Source organism: Prunus mume, linkage group LG1, assembly GCF_029339155.1.
Source record: "Prunus mume cultivar Tortuosa linkage group LG1, ASM2933915v1, whole genome shotgun sequence".
In the NCBI taxonomy this organism is placed as follows: Eukaryota; Viridiplantae; Streptophyta; class Magnoliopsida; order Rosales; family Rosaceae; genus Prunus; species Prunus mume.
The window spans coordinates 13,350,065-13,368,857 of record NC_142698.1 but is presented as its reverse complement, the minus strand read 5'-3'; the positions used below and the strand labels follow the sequence as shown (position 1 = coordinate 13,368,857).

At 38.6% G+C, this 18,793-nt stretch overlaps 3 protein-coding genes across 6 annotated transcripts; 2 read left to right on the top strand and 1 right to left on the bottom strand.

Moving 5' to 3' along the window:
* The first annotated feature begins 1,576 nt into the window (after nt 1-1,576).
* On the top strand, nt 1,577-6,821 carry LOC103339697 (cation/H(+) antiporter 20). Its single transcript, XM_008243034.3, is given in 7 exon segments — nt 1,577-1,927; nt 2,111-2,633; nt 2,910-3,415; nt 5,277-5,858; nt 5,861-6,142; nt 6,144-6,215; nt 6,373-6,821. Coding segments are annotated over 7 exon segments (2,547 nt in total). The 5' UTR covers nt 1,577-1,744; the 3' UTR covers nt 6,772-6,821.
* A 342-nt stretch (nt 6,822-7,163) lies between these two features.
* LOC103339707 (cation/H(+) antiporter 20-like) lies at nt 7,164-10,744 on the top strand. Of its 3 annotated transcripts, none has more exons than XM_008243046.2 (4): nt 7,164-7,419; nt 7,547-7,745; nt 7,845-8,659; nt 9,373-10,744. In XM_008243046.2, exons 1-4 carry the CDS (start codon nt 7,240-7,242, stop codon nt 10,525-10,527), a joined length of 2,349 nt encoding a protein of 782 aa, XP_008241268.2. In that variant the 5' UTR covers nt 7,164-7,239; the 3' UTR covers nt 10,528-10,744. The 3 variants fall into 3 exon arrangements, with proteins under 3 accessions (XP_008241268.2, XP_088902233.1, XP_088902237.1); XM_089046107.1 differs by having other exon boundaries at nt 7,165-7,419; nt 7,547-7,741; XM_089046111.1 differs by lacking the exon at nt 7,164-7,419 and having other exon boundaries at nt 7,547-7,750.
* Nucleotides 10,745-11,085: 341 nt separating this feature from the next.
* On the bottom strand, nt 11,086-14,959 carry LOC103339724 (putative ADP-ribosylation factor GTPase-activating protein AGD6). 2 transcript variants are annotated; one of them, XM_008243070.3, is made up of 5 exons: nt 14,764-14,959; nt 13,797-14,656; nt 13,587-13,676; nt 11,745-12,243; nt 11,086-11,521 (listed from the first exon to the last, which is right to left on the bottom strand). In XM_008243070.3, exons 2-4 carry the CDS (start codon nt 14,628-14,630, stop codon nt 11,746-11,748), a joined length of 1,422 nt encoding a protein of 473 aa, XP_008241292.2. In that variant the 5' UTR covers nt 14,631-14,656; nt 14,764-14,959; the 3' UTR covers nt 11,086-11,521; nt 11,745. The 2 variants fall into 2 exon arrangements, with proteins under 2 accessions (XP_008241292.2, XP_088902241.1); XM_089046115.1 differs by having other exon boundaries at nt 13,797-14,767.
* Between the last annotated feature and the right edge of the window lie 3,834 nt (nt 14,960-18,793).

Sequence of the window (18,793 nt, the reverse complement as noted above, 5' to 3'; positions counted from 1 at the left end):
TAGGTTTTTTTTTATAAATACATGTCTAAGATTGAGTTTATTTATAAATTTGTTAAAAAAAAAATTGCAATGCTTTTTTGGAAGAGTCTCGTCATTAAAATTGGAGACAGTTTTGATTGATCCAAATTTACAAGTGTTTGGATTTGTTGGAAAGAAGAAGAGGAAGATGTTAACCAACAAAAGAGAAACCAATTTGAGCCACATTTTTATGGATAACACTAAATTAATAATTAAATATCAATCAAATTTCTGATAAAGCTGTGACTAGCTCACATGCCACACTTGTTGACAACGTCAAACTGATCCTAGTCAACCAATGTCTAAAACTAAGAGCGAGGGGTGCTAATTTTTTATTTGGGTGGACTGTACAACTGATCTGATAGTAATTAACCTACTTGGCTTAGTCATATCTAAAACAACTCAATTCTTCGAAGGGTTTAAAGCTCAATTAGTTAAGAGTATTTACTCTTATATTCATTTCTAGTCATGGACTATAGGCCAAATACATGGGTATAAGTTAGCCCTCCAAAATATTATTATTTTTCAGACCAAATTTTTTATTTTTTATTTTAAGGAATAGTGTAAGGTTAAAAATTTTCATCTCCAGCCATGTATGGTTATATTTTTAGGCCCTACATATTTTATTGTTTGGGAAAGTTGTAAATAAGAAAAGAATGTGATAAAGTTTGTAAGAAATGAGTGGATTTTTTTGAAGAAATTTGAAGAATTTATATACATATTTTAGGTTTAAAAAAAATAAAATTGAAAACAAGTCCAACGGCTATGTTTGAAAATTACTGAACTTTCTAAATGTTCTGACCTCCCAAAGGTCCAAACAAGTTTTATATATATATATATATATATATATATATACTAGCCTCTCTACATGCGAAAGGTTTTTTAAAAAAAAATTAAATTTATTTTAGAATTACAAAAAATAATGGGTAGTTGTGTTCCATAAAAATAGGAACCATTATCTGATTTTTCTTTTAATTTTAATTTTTTTAATATGAAGACGTGTGAATTTACCATATTATCCTCATTTAATTAATAATTTCAATTCTTAATGTTTGCATTAATCAAAGGCATTTTCTGATATTTTGAATGTTTCACCATTCTCTGCTTTTTGCTTTATATATATATATATATATATATAATTTTGGTATAAAAAAAAACGAATTTAAAACATTCCAAAACTATAAATAAAATAAAAAATAAAAATAAAGTAAAGGCGTTGATGTCATCGCATTTAATTGGAGCTCTTGGATCTCAACGTATGCCCGTTGGTTTTCAGTTGCACGAAGTCCTCCCCTACTCAAACCCACACCTGATTCATCCTATAATTGGGCAGCACATACAATAGGCTGACAAAAACTATTTGACCTAGGTTAAAGGTGGGTTATATGTAGCCTGGGAGAAGGGTTAAAGAGTTACATGTGGCCTTTGAAATTATTTTGACCCATGACTGGAGATGGGTTTTGCACTTTTTAGGTGCCAGATACGGCTGAGATGACCTTAGATCTTAGATCCGATTCTCTACTTCCCGTTAAAAGCTTGTATTAAAAAAATCCAATTCAATATGGCCCACAGTGAATAGAAACTTTGGAAAAACACAAAGGATGGAGAAATTTTGTAAAAGAAGCCGACACTTCAATCGCCCTCCGTCCCTCCCTTTGTATATATATTGCTTTGATTTTTCCATGCCATCCTATTACATCTTAGTTCATACATTTATTTTACAACTATGGCTCCGGTGAACATAACTTCAATCAAAACCGCATCAAGCGGCTTATTGCAAGGCGACAATCCTCTAAATTTCGCCTTCCCACTCTTAATCGTCCAAACCACCTTAATCATTGTCGTTAGTCGTTTCCTCGCCTTCCTTCTCAAGCCCCTCCGCCAACCAAAAGTCATTGCCGAAATTGCAGTAAGTTATTTATTTTCGAATTTAAAATCTATTTCAATATTATTAGAAATAACGAGCTACTTGATTTATTTAATTTTCGAACTTAGAATCCCCATTTAATAATATATAATATTGTGAATCTTTTGTGTTTACTTATTTTTTTTGGGTCAAATGTTAATCTTGTGTTGAGTAATTATTATTTAGGGTGGAATATTGCTTGGACCGTCAGCCTTCGGACGAAACAAACAATACCTACACAAAATATTCCCCTCATGGAGCACCCCAATCCTCGAAACCGTGGCAAGCATTGGTCTTCTGTTTTTCTTGTTCCTCGTAGGCATAGAGCTCGACTTAAGCTCGATCCGACGTCGTAGTGGCCGAAGCGCCGTCGGCATAGCCCTCGCCGGCATATCTGTCCCTTTCATCTGCGGCATCGGAGTTGCCTTCCTCCTCCGGAAAACCATCGATGGAGCTGACAAGGCCGGCTTCACCCAGTTCCTTGTGTTCATGGGAGTGTCCCTCTCCATCACCGCTTTTCCTGTGCTCGCCCGCATTTTAGCAGAGCTCAAGCTTTTGACCACTCGGGTTGGCGAGACTGCCATGGCTGCGGCGGCGTTAAACGACGTCGCTGCATGGATCTTGCTGGCGCTGGCCGTGGCCTTGGCCGGTGACGGTGTTGGTGGACACAAGAAGAGCCCCTTGGTGTCTATCTGGGTCTTCCTCTCAGGTATATATGGTCTGAAAATAATACAATATCCTCAAAAAATAATTCATAGTTTTCTTTTTCACCTAATATATTAAATAAATATAAATATAATTATTCTGTGTGATTAATTTAACAGAAAGGGACATTCTCTGTGTGGAAATGAATCTCACTTTTAATGGAGAAATAGTATAAAGCCCAATCATTATAATTTTATATGTTGACTTTTCTGCTATTTTATATATTTTCAGTTACTATTTGGCATATCCATGTAAGTAAGTAATGGCTTTTGAATATCAGGTCTTGCTTTTGTTGCTTTCATGATGGTGGTGATCCGCCCCGCCATGAACTGGGTGGCCCGCCGCAGCTCCCCGGAGCAAGACTCAGTGGACGAAGCCTATATCTGCTTGACCCTAGCCGGAGTCATGGTGGCCGGGTTCGTGACAGACCTAATTGGGATCCATTCCATATTCGGAGCCTTTGTGTTTGGCCTAACAATTCCAAAAGGAGGACGGTTTGCAGACAGGTTGACAGAGAGGATGGAAGACTTTGTGTCTGGTCTGTTGCTTCCACTTTACTTTGCTTCAAGTGGGTTGAAGACGGACGTGGCGAAGATCAGGGGAGGAGAGGCGTGGGGGCTGCTGGCTCTGGTTATTTCCACGGCCTGCGCTGGGAAGATCCTGGGGACGTTTGTTGTGGCTTTGATGTTTATGATCCCTGTTAGGGAGTCCTTGACGCTTGGTGTGCTCATGAACACCAAAGGCTTGGTTGAGCTCATTGTTCTCAATATTGGCAAGGAGAAAAAGGTCAGTTACAATTATTTATTTAATTGATTTCCACCACATTTACATCGGCATTTTAATTAATTATATACACTACTATAGCAAGTATGAAAAATGATTGAATTACCATGTATAATTAACACGTTCTTGCTTGTAGTATGATCACAAAAGCTCTTTTTTTTCGGTCCTCTTCACACCTATTTAAAGGAAAGTTTTAAAAAAAAATTATAGTTACAATTTAATCATACATTATTTCATACAAAAGAAGTGATTATACATTTATAAAATATCTTATTATGTGGAAGTCCTTGAGGATTTGAAATGTGAGAGGTCGGTTGACTGACGATAACATAATTAATCGTGACTTGACATCTCACCAAACACAAAATCTCCCATCTGAAAAAAATGAATGTGAATTATGTAATGTTGTTTGGTGCCATGTTACATCGGGCTGTGAATTCAAACCAATACATTCAAATGAAAATCAACTTAACTAGTTAATATAATTAACTTAGGTTTCATGTGCATGTATCACAACTAATTCATCATATCAGCTAATCAAGTACTGTTTAGCATGGGATTAACTTAAGGCAGCTGGTTCTAGTTGTTGGGGCCATCTTAGGGAACCATTTGCAAAATCATTTGAAAACGACAGATCAACTTTTGCCCTCCTCTTTGTAATCCGTCGTTTACGTTATTGTCTGTTTACACTGCATTCAGCGGCAATTGGACCTTTATGTCACATCTTTTTTGCTTTATTGTTTGATTCCCCTTCCATTTTCCTAAAAGCTTTTGGCCAATCCATGAACTCTTTTGTGCCTCAGAACAATTCTCACTCTGCATGATGATTTAGTTAGGTCGGTTTGATAATTATTTCAATTTTAATTTTTAGTTTTTATTTTTTGTTTTAGAATATAAAAGAAAATTAGAGTGAAAATGAGAGTAAGGATGAGATTAAAAAGACGATGAGAAGGAAGAATGGGAACGAGGAGTAACAAAAGTGAAAACAATTTCAAATAGTTTAAGTTTTTAGTTTTTGTTTTCACTTTTGTTACTCCTCCCTCACATCCTCCTCTTTCATTTTTTCTTTCAATTTCATCTTCACTCTCATTCTCTCTCTTTTTTTATCTATACCCTAACATAAAAAATTAAAAACTAAAAACTAAAATTGAAATGATTATAAAACGGGCATTAGATAGTTACTTGTATTCAGAAAATTAAAAAGCAACCAACAATCTCACTGTGCCAAATTTTTTGCCACAAAGATACAGTCAGGAAAAGAACAGATTAAGGGACACAGACATGTTCTGTAAAGGTTAAAAAGCAAGGACTTTGGGTAAAGTTTGTCCTGTTTGCCTTGGCTTTATTGTGAATCCATCCAAAGATTAAAGTTGGGTTGTATAATCTCAATTATTGGTTCGACCAAAAAAAAAATCAATTATTGATGTAAGAAATTTGATGAATTATTACCTTTTGTTTCGTCTTCAAGACTTCAACTTTCTATTTAAGGGCGTCTAAATAATATATATATATATATATATATATATAGAAATTGTCTGTAGCATTGCCCTTTAACTTGGTGTGTTTGGCCTTTCTAGAAAATCAGTTACATATTCTAAAGGTAATGGTTTTGGGGGAAAGTAAAAATTTGCAACTTTATACATATATAAATTCGCAACTTTGTGTAAGACTTCTAACTTTCTATTTGAGGAAGTCTATTAGCATGGATTTATATGTTGGAATATACGTTATATTGTCAGACTATCAATTAAACCTATTTTTAATTGTACTACGTGAAAAAGTGTGATAATATCAAAGATATGTGATTTTTGCAACTTTGGTTTAAACAATGTTATCTTAAGAATTACTAGTTATTTAATTGCAGGTGCTTAATGATGAGACATTTGCTGTTCTAGTCCTCATGGCACTCTTCACCACCTTCATCACAAGTCCTCTAGTGATGGCCATTTACAAGCCGGCACGTGGCATCTCACTGCGCCCTCGCCGCAAGCTAGGTGACCTCTCGACCAGTGAGGCCTTCAAAGACGAGCTTCGAGTGGTCGCATGTGTTCATGGACCTCCCAATGTGCCTTCACTTATTGGCCTCATTGAGTCCATTCGGAGCTCCAGGAAATCCAAACTCAAACTATTCCTTATGCACCTTGTGGAGCTCACTGAACGCTCTTCTTCCATTATCATGGTCCAAAGAGCTCGAAAAAATGGGTTTCCCTTCTTTAATCGGTTGGGCCGAGGCCAGCTCCACGACAGCATTGTCGGGGCTTTCCAAGCCTATAGCCATTTGGGCCGTGTCTCTGTCCGGCCCACGACTGCAATTTCAGCCATGTCCACAATGTATGAAGATATATGCCATGTGGCGGAAGATAAGAGGGCGGCGATGATCATCTTGCCCTTCCACAAAGAATGGAGGTTCGACGGTGATGATCAGGAGACAACGGAGATTGTGGGCCACATGGTTGGAGAGGGGTCAACCAAAAGGTGCTTCAAAATGCACCGTGCTCGGTTGCAGTGCTCGTAGACCGTGGATTTGGTCGCTCTAGATCACAAACTCCTAGGCCTACAACCATCCTGACCCAACGGATCTGCATTATTTTTTTCGGTGGGCCTGATGATCGAGAGGCCTTGGAGTTGGGTGGTAGGATGGCCGAACACCCGGCAGTTAAAGTGACGGTTGTGAAATTCATCGAGAAAGAGGGCTTGGAGAGTAATGGGCTTCATGGGCTTATGTTAAAGCCCTTCACCCTCCAAGTCCACCGATAATAGCTATAGCTTCTCCACAGCTAAAATGGACAGAGAAAAAGAAAAGGTATTTGTGCCTCACTACAATTTAATCACATTGCAATATGTCCTCCATCCATAACTACACATTCGTCACATCACTCTGTCCGTGTTACACTAAAAGATTAGTCAAATCGTTTAACTTTTTCAGTATGTACTAATTTATGGTAAAATTTGATCATCAGAAACTCGATGAGGGTGCAATGGCTGAGTTCAGAAGCAAGTGGGATGGGAAAGCAGAGTACATAGAGAAAGTGGGAGCCAATAACATTATAGAGGGGGTGTTGGCCATAGGACGAAGTGGAGATCAAGACCTATTGGTCGTAGGAAAAGGGAGGTTCCCATCAGCCATGGTAGCAGAATTTGCAGACCGGCAAGCAGAGCATGCTGAGTTAGGCCCCGTTGGAGACATATTGGCCTCATCAGATCATGGTGTGGTCTCATCAGTCCTTGTGATTCAACGACATGACGTAGCGCATGCCGTGGAGGCTCCCATGGCAAAGATAGTGCTCCGTGACTACGAAAGGTTCGTAGCAGATGAATCTTCCAGCAATGTGCTTGAAATTTCTAAGGAATCTGTGTGACCAAAAGTAATTAATTTGTTCATCATATAAAGTGTATTGTTTTGTTACAAGTTTCGTTATCCGAAAAATATGTGAGATTAGGTTTTGTTATCAACTTATGATGGTAGTTGAAGAAACGAGCCAAGCTAATGATTCAGAGTTTAGAAATTTAATGACAAAGCAAAGAAATGATTAAGGAATAATTAATAAGCAACATGATTAGCACTGGATTAATTGGTGGCGCATAACAAACAATAAACAAACGAACTTGACTTAAGTGGGAGGAGCAATTATCTGCCTTCTAGTTGGAGGCAGCAGCATTGTTGTTGATAGGTGTAAACAGGGTGGGTGAGACCACTTGGTACTTTTCTTGTCCTCTATAAAAATCGATCATCACCTACTCGTTTAATTTCAATCCACCATTGAGAAGAACAAAGACGCCAGTCATTTAGGGTTCAAAGTTAATCTAACTTTCAATTACCACCAACCATGGAGCTCAACATAACCACTATGAGAACTTCATCAGATGGAGCTTGGCAAGGTGACAACCCTTTGCACCATGCCTTCCCATTGTTGATAGTTCAAACCACTCTCGTCCTCTTCGCTAGCCGCCTCCTCGCCTTACTTCTCAAGCCACTCCGCCAACCTAAAGTCATCGCTGAAATATTAGTACTGTTTTTTTTTTTTGCTGATATATGCATGCTTATGTCTAAAACTAATGTCGTTTTTTTCTTTCTTTTTCTGTTTTGCATGACTGAAAAGAATGTTTGCTTTTACTTTCTTGCGTACAATTCAGGGTGGGATTTTGTTGGGACCATCAGCACTTGGCCGGAACAAACACTTCTTGCAGATCATATTCCCTTCATGGAGCACCCCCATACTCGAATCCGTAGCAAGCATCGGCCTTCTCTTTTACTTATTTCTTGTAGGCCTTGAGCTTGATCTGAGCTCCATTCGCCGCAGTGGCAGAAAAGCCATCACCATAGGCATTGTAGGCATGGTCCAAATTTCAATCTGATACAATATATTTTCCAATTTTTTCTTTTAGTACATTTGACTCAAATTTTCAAACTTTTATCTTCAAATTCTCTCAGGCATTTCCCTCCCCTTTCTCTTCGGAGTAGGGGTCACATTCCTCATGCGCAAAGCCATCCATGGGGAGAACAAAGTGGGCTACGTTCAGTGCCTTGTTTTCATTGGGGTAGCTCTCTCCATCACCGCTTTCCCTGTCCTCGCACGCATCCTAGCAGAGCTCAAACTGCTCACAACTCGCATTGGCGAAACAGCAATGGCAGCAGCAGCCTTCAACGACGTCGCTGCGTGGGTATTGCTGGCCTTGGCCGTGGCCTTAGCAGGAGGGAACCACAAAAGCCCCTTAGTATCCCTTTGGGTTCTCATTTCAGGTGTTGCCTTTGTTGCTTTTCAGCTAACTTTGGTCAGGCTCTGCATGAACTGGGTAGCCAAACGCAGCTCATCCAATGATGGCTTAGTGGACGAGGCCTACATCTGCTTGACCCTAGTCGGGGTAATGATATCCGGGTTTACGACAGACCTGATCGGTGTCCATGCCATATTCGGAGCTTTTGTTTTCGGGTTAACGATCCCAAAGGGGGGTGAGTTCGCAGCCAAACTGACCAAAAGGATTGAAGATTTTGTGTCTGGTTTGCTTCTCCCGCTCTACTTTGCTTCAAGTGGGTTGAGGACGGATGTGGCTAAAATTCAAGGGGTCAAGGCATGGGGGCTGTTGGCTTTGGTGATATCAGTGTCCTGCACAGGGAAGATTTTGGGAACGTTTTTGGTTGCCATGTTGTGTATGATACCAGTAAGAGAGTCATTGGCTTTGGGTGTGTTGATGAACACCAAAGGATTGGTAGAGCTCATTGTTCTCAATATTGGAAAGGAAAAGAAGGTACGTGTATTCCTTTTTATTTTACAAATACCCACTTATAATAATATAAAATATAAACGTACGTGTTATAATACTACATGAAAAATTAATCCATAGTGCAAAGCCAGGTCACGCAGCACCAAGTTTTTCCATCTTTGCTTTAGGAAGGAAGCCTTTTTTTAAGCTCAATAATGTGGTAGATAATAACACAATTAAAGAGACCATATGTCTATAAACTCCATCTATAAACTCCATAAGCTACATCTCTTACAAAGACAAGATCTGCTTGAATAAATGAATTTCATCTCTTATCTCCAATGCAATAACCCATATTCTTTTTCATACTCAAATTCTTGAGTGCAAAAGTGATGGGCCTTAAGACTTATAATTGGTCTATAGTAATACAGTTAACCGCAATAATTAATTTTGTGTCTTGCCGATCGTCCCATCAATGCATGTTAGGTCAATGATCAGTGCAAAAATTAATTATCCTCTAGTGCGGTTAACCGTATTATAGAGATACAGTTCATGCGAGTATATGAGTTTTAAGTATATTCAAACCCAAAATTTGAGTTTATGGTTTTGATAATAAGAGTCAAATTTGGATTTTGAGTTTCGGTGCATTGGAGATAGCCTGAGGGATGTGTTCACTGTCCATCCATCTATGTTTGTTTGCTATTTAGTCCTGTTATTACCACCTTGGGGGATTAACTTTTGGAAACTTCGCTTTGCAGATTCTAAACGACGAGATGTTCGCTATTTTAGTCCTGATGGCACTTTTCACCACCTTCATGACAACTCCGGCTGTGATGGCCATATACAATCCCTCATGGGACGTCATTGCTTCTCCAACTCCCCGTCTCTTACATTCTCCAACCAAAAGCTCAAAGAAACAAAAGGACCTTCGAATCCTTGCTTGCATTCATGGCCCCAGAAGCGTACCCTCCCTCATCAACCTCATAGAGTCAACCGGAACCGCCTTTGAAAACTCACCGCCACTTAAAGTTTACGTCATGCATCTTGTTGAGCTCACCGATCGTTCATCTTCGATTATGATGGTACACCGTGTTCGAAAAAATGGCTTCCCCTTCATCAACCGCTTATGTCAAGGGGTTTCGCGGGACCAAATCCCTGCAGCATTTGAGGCGTATGGTAGAGTTGGTCAAGTCACCATCCGCCACACGACGGCCATCTCGGCCTTGTCCACAATGCACCAGGACATACTCCACGTCGCGGAAGAAAAGAGGGTGTCGATCATCATCTTGCCTTTTAACAGACAATGCAGAACAGAGGGTGAAGAGACAATGGAGAATTTGGGGCACGATTGGAGAGGGGTCAATCAGAGGGTATTAAGCAGTGCAAATTGCTCGGTGGCATTGTTTGTGGATCGTGGATTTGGTGGCAGACCTGAGAGGCGTGCAGCGCCCTCAAGTGCCACCATTTCAAAGAGGGTGTGCGTTTTGTTTGCGGGTGGACCTGATGACCGTGAGGCTTTGGAGTTTGGAAGGAGACTGGCACATCCAAGTGTTATGGTCACAGTTGTGAAGTGCATTCAGGTTGAGGGAATAGACAGCTTGGAGCAGAGCCATGAGAGGGAAGTTGATGAGGCTGCAGTGGCAGAGCTGAAGAGGTCTAATGAGTCAGTGGAATACATAGAGAAGGTGGTGGCCGGGAATGTTGCAGAGACGGTAGTGAGTATAGGTCGGAGCACGGAATACGACCTGGTTATTGTGGGGAAGGAGCAGCACCACCCAGCCATGGTTGCAGAACTGGCTCACCAGCAGCTGGAGCATGCTGAACTGGGACCAATTGGAGATGCATTAGCTTTGTCCTCACATGGGATCTTGTCCTCCATACTTGTGATTCAAACACCACGAACCAAAAAATGAATTGATCGAAGGCAGTTGGAGACCAGGATTTGTAATTGTAGCTATGTAAATTAGTTTGTCATTTGCCGAGGCAGACTCCGCATGTTAAAAAAATTACGAATAATGGAGTTTAGTTCAATTTTGTTAATAATGTTAGCAGATCGATCAATGCATTTGCTAGTTTTATCTCCTTGTAAAAAGTTAAGAAAACAAAAAGACCACCCAAGTTTTATGACGAGAGGATGGAATCAGCGCTTAAGATTATTGTAGGGTATGTGAAACAAATAAAGCAGTAGAACAGAGAAGAACAGAGGAGAAGAAAGATACCGGGTTAAGATTCGAGAGGCAGAACTCAGTTTTTTCTATTATGCAAACTATTTGTTCTTGGTCTCGGAGGACATCGCATCGGAATGGTGCTATTCGTAGCGGTAATTTACTCTCTGGAGGATGCGAGAACTATACCATGCCAATTAATTCAACAAAGAAAATGCCTTCAATTGATTGCTGATTACTGGGATTTCAAACGGAGAAAACATATCAGAACACAAATGAAGGATTAGGATAACATACTTAGAACAATTGCAAATTTAAAGAAATTTTCATTCCTCAAATCTCACAAACAAATTCGAACATTTCAGTACTCTTTTGAATTGGGCAATTAACCCTCTTGTGAATAGTTGTACACATATAAACAACTTTGAAAAACACCAAATATCCCCAATTAAGTTACATAAAATCTTTTAAAGATGAAAGAAAAAGAAAGGGAAAAAAAATGTTTTCTGCAAATATACTAAACTCAACAAAAGTGTCTTTTCCCACGGAAATGGATCTCAAATCCAATTTATCACCAACCAACCAATTGGTCAGCAGCAGCAGCCGCTAACAAATTCCACATTCACCAAATTCCATTTCCTTCACCTTAGGCATCAATCTTGGCAGCCTTCAATTTGCGTGCTAATAATTTGTGTCCGCAACTTATGGGTCAACCAGAAATTTGTTGAGACCATGTAAGATTCTACTTGGACACATAAAGCAAAACACAACCAAAACAGGAATGAGTCTCAAAACTTGCACATCATAGCCAAATACAATTCAAGACAAATAACGTTTCTAGCACCCTCTTGTAGTGGTGGAACAGCATTGTGGTGAACATACAATCTACTTTTAAACACAAAAAGGACAAAACATTGAAAAAGTTTTAAATTACAATGAAAGTAGGTTCCTCAGGATACACTAACCTTAGTTAAAGCCTCCCCCAGTCCACGATGAATCCGATTTCCCATTGTGACCAGCAGCCTTTGAAACAGATGCACTCTGGTAATGATCAAATCCATCATCTTTGGCATCATCCCAGCCAGCCCAACCGTCACTGCTATTGGATCCCGTTCCCTTAGTAGTCTCTTGCTTCCTATTGTCTTTTTGGTCCCAATCATCCCAAGAACTCGAGCCGTGAGAATTAAAATTCCCACTCGATGACTGCCCCCCTCCAGAAGAATCCCATTGTTTATTCTCCTGTTTAAACTCTTGATAATATCCATTTTGCTCACTATCATTTCGTTGCCAGTTATTATCAGCCTTCCAGGTTGTTCCGTCTTTAGTGTACTCTTCAACCTTTTGTGAAGCCATTGCCATGACCCCTTTCATAATCCCCCAAGTCCTATGTCCTATCTCTGTAGTCTTTGCAGTGACAACATTAACAGTTTCATTCACCTTGTAATCATAGCCACCCTCTTTCACCTGTTATAAGAGTTTAATCACACAACTCCTTCATCAAAGTTCAGAAATTGGAAAGATAGCTTACAATATATGCATTCCTTGTGAAAAAAAAAATGCAGAATATTTAGTTAATCCGAATGCAAATAACACAACTCTCTCTCTCTCACCCATGCACACACACACACCCCCATAGAGATGAAGACTAAAAACACACAAACCTTTCTCAAAACTCAAAGCAATGTAAAAAAGAAAGAAAACAAAGAGAAAACAAAGGTAATGGGTTACTACCAAGATGTGTCTTCCTCATAATAGATGTTTTTTGGCCCCTCGAAATAGCCTTACATTTATAGTATAGTAACGGGTTCATATATTTTCAAACCTCAGGATATTAGGTTGATCTAATACCCAAGGGGGAATAATATTTCATCTGGCTGTTACTTAAAACAATGACTAGCAGTGGTGGTTTGCCAGTAATTGACACCATGAGAGGGCTGGGCTAGAGTGTTTTTGTAATTGTTTTTTATGTCAAATGGAGACGTTATGATTTATAATGGTACTTTGATATGTTAAGACGGGAGATCAAGACACTATGAGGTGTTTACTACATCCATGAAGCAAGTCATTAGCTTCAAGTTCTGAGGAGTTAACCCATTAAATTTGGAATTTGATAGTTAAAAAATAGTAGAAATGGTGAAAAAGGGTGAAAATGAATAACAGAGATAGCTCTTCAGGGCTGTTCACCCAACTTACTGGAATATTTGAAAGAACAAAGAGAATGTAGCTTTTTCATTCTGAATACTACCAATTTTCTATTCCTTGTCCTTCTCTAAAGGTGATCCAAATGGAAAGCTGAAATAGAATTATTTTTAATGAGTACCTGATACTAGTTACATTAGAAAGTAAGAGATCTTTTGGTTTTAGTTTAGTTTTGTTTATTTCTGTTTTCTACCGCAGTAAAGCTAGAATTACCTAGCTCCAAATACATTTCATATTACAGGCACGGAGCATGAAGTTGTATGTCATTGGACTGAAAAAAGCACATACAAACAGAAAGAGTGGCCCCGAACATATATCTTATTACCATAGCCAAAAGAAACGCAGACACATACAAAGTTCCTCCATTCACAGCATTCAATATAAGCATTAAACCCATTACGTCTATAGCATTTCAATAACCACCACAACGGATTCTTCATGCATAGCATTTCAATAATTTCGAACTACCACTATAAGAGAAATTGCAAACCAGCAACTCTACTGGAACTAGAAGACATAATAAATATGCATGAACAGAGATACAATGCCTATGCCTGGCAGAATGGTCATCTAACATCAAACAAAATTAAGAGTGACAAGTAAAATACCTTTGTAGTGAGCTCTTTCGTGCCTGCCTGGACTACATTCGCAGCCGACTGAGCCGCAGACGCAGCAACCAAAGATAACTTACCAATACCCTATTCAAATGACAAAAGTGCAAAACCAAAAACATACATGTAATGTGTATCAATATTCAGCCATTTCCAGCTACAATCAATCACACATCAAAATATACACAAAAACAAAAATAATGCAACCTGAGAAACAACAGATAACACATCGCCTTGCGCATTCACATTCTGATGATTCTGGGAAGGCGCGGGACTCGATCCAAACCCGACATACTTCCCGCCCTGCGAGGGCGGGAGCCCGTCCGGCCGCGACTCGTTCTCTGCCATTTTTCTCGCGAAAAAGCTCTCCTTGTTCGCCGCCGATGCCTCAAATTGCGATCTCGTAATGTCCTCCGTAGACCTCGACCTGGCGGGCATGCTTCCTCCATATCCACCATTCCCACGACCACCTTGACCACCACCAGCACCAGCTCTGAAGTCGCCGGTCGACTGGTTCCTCCTTATATCGTTCGACGATCTGAAACCGTCGTCGTCCCAACTATCCCACCCCCCATTGTTTCCCGAATTACCACCCCTGCCGCCGCCGCCGCCGCCTCCATGGGCCAAAGGTGGCTTTGATTTCCCGAACCCTAGGCTCTCCTTCACGATGGGTGGGTCCCGCCAAGGACGACCCTCGGCTAGGGCTTGAATCCGATCCCGGTAGACGCTGGCGGCGTTGGTGTTGTACTTGGTGACGATATCCGTCTCCTTGGAGACGCCGTAGCTGGCGAGGAAGGCGTTGAGCTGCTCGTTGCCGCCGGCCTCCATCTTCTTGATCTGGATCTCGGACCAGGAGTCCATGGTGACGGATCGGACGAAGGAGATGTGGACGCCGAGGCCGCGGTGCTTGCCGGAGCACTCTAAGCACATGAAGACGCCGTAGGATACCGAAGCCCATTGCGGGTTCTTCTGGGAGCAGTCGACGCAGATCTTGTTCCCTGGCTGCGATTGCAGGTCCCGGAGCCGCCGAGATGCCGCCATTTTTTGGGGGTACGATCCGTTCCGATCTGAATCGGATTGTACAAAATCGGATCAAAAAATTGAGATCAAAATTTAAGGGAAAAAAAAAGAAGAAGAGAGAATTTAATTGAGAGGAAGGGAGGCGGAATGTCACCCTGTTTGGGGAGAGGAATTAGAATGAGGAGAACACCGACAGCGTTAATTCGTCGAACACTTTTTATAGTTTTATGGATTAGAAGAACAGATGGAGTCCACTGCTCTCTGGCTGCATATCTCAAGGGTGGCACGTGCGGTGATTTTTAGTTTTACTTCTCTGTTCCTTCCTATGAATTTAGAAACAACTAACTTACTAAATTTGTTTCAACCAAGAAACAATGTTACTTGATTCGTTGGTTAACGTATTTTGTGTGACAGTTTATCATTTCATTCAACTTTCATTTTATTTCATCATCTTGTTAAATCGAACAATTATATTGGTTTTTTTTTTACCAATTCACGCGCAAGTTTATAACTAGCTAAAATTTATTGTTTCCACACAATTATTTACTCTAGTATGAAACGATTGATCCAAAGCCTAGAAAAGAAAAGATCCATAAATTGGTAAGTCTGGAAAAGAAATACGAAACGGGTAATTATGGTGACGAAAATATTTCAGGGCAAATTGTTGAAGAGTTATAATTCCATTATAATCTCTTACTCTACCTTCCAATTGTTTTTGTTAATTTAGTATACGTATATTAGAGTGTACAATAAAATTAGATGTTTTGGTTATAAAAATGGCGACTGAGAGGTGTAGCTTCGACCTCTTGCCCTAGCTATGGGGTATGCTAAAAGTTAGATCTTGTATATTCTCTAACTCGCATTTTGACTTAACCTTATTAGAAGGAGTAGTCGCATGTATGCGATACTAATATTTGCCATAAAAAGTCAAAAATATTCCTAAGTTATAAAACCAACTGGAAGAAGAGTAGTTCCAAGTGTTTTTCCATAAACAACTGCCATTCACATTATTAGGCAATATTCATTAGGCCCATAAGCCCACTCTAACTTTGGATCTTGAAACTGAACATTGCCACATTCAAAAGAAAGAGATGGAGATGATTGCAGAAGAATGAGACCATATAAAGGTATACAAATGGGCTTAGAGCTTTGCTAGATACTGAACGGCCCAAATGATTACTTTTCAATGACAATAAAAGCCCAAATGATTTCAAGCCTGTAACATCTCCCCGAAAAAATGTAGTAAATAAATATGCCTACCCCCGCATGAAATATTGAAGGAAAATAAATTGAGTTATTTACACTAACACTCTTTGAGGTTTTCAGTTTTTTCACAATGGAAAAATTTATGAAATTGAAACTACATGATCAAAAGTAGTTGAAGTGTTACACTACATGGACCAAAAGTGACTTTTAGCCATGATTTTATACACACAAAAATCTCCAATGACAAAGTTGGCTTTTAAGATTAGATTGCATATACTTCATTGAGGTTTATTTTGTCATTTGCATAAGTTTTAAAAAAAAAATCATCAATTTTTGGACAAACAATCAACGAAAATGAGTTTTATAAAAACAAACTGAAACCTGAGAAGGTTTTGTGAAAACACAAGAATTACAATTTTACACTAGGCCCCAATTTCCATATATTATAAGTATAAATGAGTTTTGTAAAAACAAACTGAATCCTTGGTCCTGATTCTCAATTATTTTCTAACTTTCCAATTTTACACTTATAATTTTTGTAATTACAAAGAGAGAGAGAGAGAGAGAGAGAGAGAGAGAGAGAGAGAAGAAATTCTTAACTATGCCACTTTCTCCTTTTTCTTTTTTCTTTTTCACGGAAAAGAAAAAATCGATATTATAGTATTGCAAAGGAAACCGATACAAGTTGAAGTTGCATTGTAATCCCATTGATAGAAAGCAACCCCCACATGCGTGTTAATGCAGTCAATAATATTAGGTTGAGTTCTGCTGATTTTAAAATTTTAATTAAAGCCTTAGGACCTCCTTATTGAATAGCCTAGTTTTAAAAAGCTGATAACTTTTATGCACTATTATGCTATGTTTGGTTTAATGGGAAAAGAAGGTTTGGGGATGAAAAATTCAATTGCTTTTCATGTTTGGTAAGTCCAAGTATAGAAATAATTACCTCGCACATAGGAAAGTAGGAGGAAAATGAAGCTCATCCTCCTAACTTGGGTTTTGTTTTTCCTCCTCATGTGGGAAAGTTTGAGAAAATAAGTCAACAATAAATGCACATTTTTCATGATCATTTTGTCTCCATTAATAAATTGAATTACAATATATCATTACATGCATTCTTTTTTAATTTGATGTAATATTTGTATAATTGGAAAATAATACGAACTTTGTTTTCCATTCCTACTCAAAATAAACATGAGAAAGGAAATAAAGTAATATCTCATAGTTACTTTTCCGGCATTACCAAATATGGGAAAAGAATCTTCCATTTTCCATCAATTGGAAAATAACATGGAAATGATTTCCCTTCAAATCTGTTTCGTGTGTGAACCAAACGAACCTTAATAGAGATAAGTCTCACACACACCCGTGCATTATAGTACCTAGAATTAAGAAAACTCATACGTCATACTCATAAAGTCCTAGAATTAAGGAAAATCAATCACATGTTCATTTATTTTGATATTGAAATAATTCTAATTCTGTTAAATTTGAATTAGGCATGTTGGTAAAAAAACGAAAAAAAGAAGAAGCAAGTTTCACATTAAAATTCGTAATCAAATACATCACTTCCCTCATTCTAAATATCAAATCAAATTGATTTTCAAATTTAGGTATTGAAACACAATGAATTTTGACATCCAAGCATCTTCACCGTTTTGGTAAAGAGAGCTAGTTGGGAGAGGGGTCAGTCATTCTTTATTTATATTTTATAGCTCCATACTCTTTTTTTCTGTGGTCTCATCTCGTGGACTTTTCTTGACCCTCAAAGGATTAGCCTTACAATAAGGTAAGTAATTTTTCCACTTCCCTTTTATCCACTTACACTCCTTTTTGTTCAGAAAAATAGAGTGTAAGTGGATAAAAAGATAGTGGGAAAATCAGTCCCCTACAATAATACTGCAGAGAGACAGCAACTGTTCGCTCGGATGGATCAGTCACTGTAGCCAATACGCATGCCAATGTCTACAGTCTTTTATGACATTTCAAAGGATTGGATGAGCATGAGTATATTTAATGTCAATGCACAAACCATCATAATTTAAATCCTTTCTTCTTTGTCGACAAGTCTAATCCACTGGAAAAAGATATTATCGCACATATTTATGGTCTCAAATTTCAACATTTGTGTGAGAAACTTTCTACTCTTGCAGTTGAGATTATCGTTTATATTAAAAGAAAAAAATCTTTTTTTTTTCCCCTTATTTTCTTATGCTTTTAAGGTTGATAGAAACAAAGAATTAATGCCCGAATGTTATTCCTATGTTCACAATACTAGGATTTTGGTAAATCAAGAAAGGCAGGAAGACACATTTAGACACAATTTTTGGTTTCTGAGAGGGAGAGGTATCAAGTGGGAACGTACGATTGGTGGACGTTCACATGCATTTTGCCTGTTTAGTTAGTTCCCCAGCAACAAAGTAACCACGACATGAATTTTATTTATTTATTTAAGCAATGCTAATTAACACTTTCATGAATGGTGATAAGAGATCTATATGAAAACCGCCTAAACCGAATCAAATATCTATATTATTTTTATTTGACTATTAGTTAGGATGTTAGATGTTTATAAATTACAATGGCGGTTGCAATGTTTGTTTTTATGTGTTCGTTTCAACTTTCAATTATAAAATTATTGTGTTTAATTTCACCTAAACCGCCACTCAAACTGCATCGCTTATCAGTTGACTAATTTGACCGTGGATAAAATCCTATCGCTATTCTCTCAAACAAAAAAAACAAAAAAAAAAAACCTTTATTTTTCCAAAATGGAAGCATGGTCCATTCAAGCAAGCTGATCATGATGAAGATGTTTCATCATTCCAATCTGGGACCTGTTGGATCCAATCGATTCACAAATATATATATAAATATATATATATAGCACATAGTTGGTGTTGTTGGGTAGTTTGGTTTCATATCACCACACAATGTAATGGTAAATTTATTGTGATTGTGCATGCAATGCAACCCCC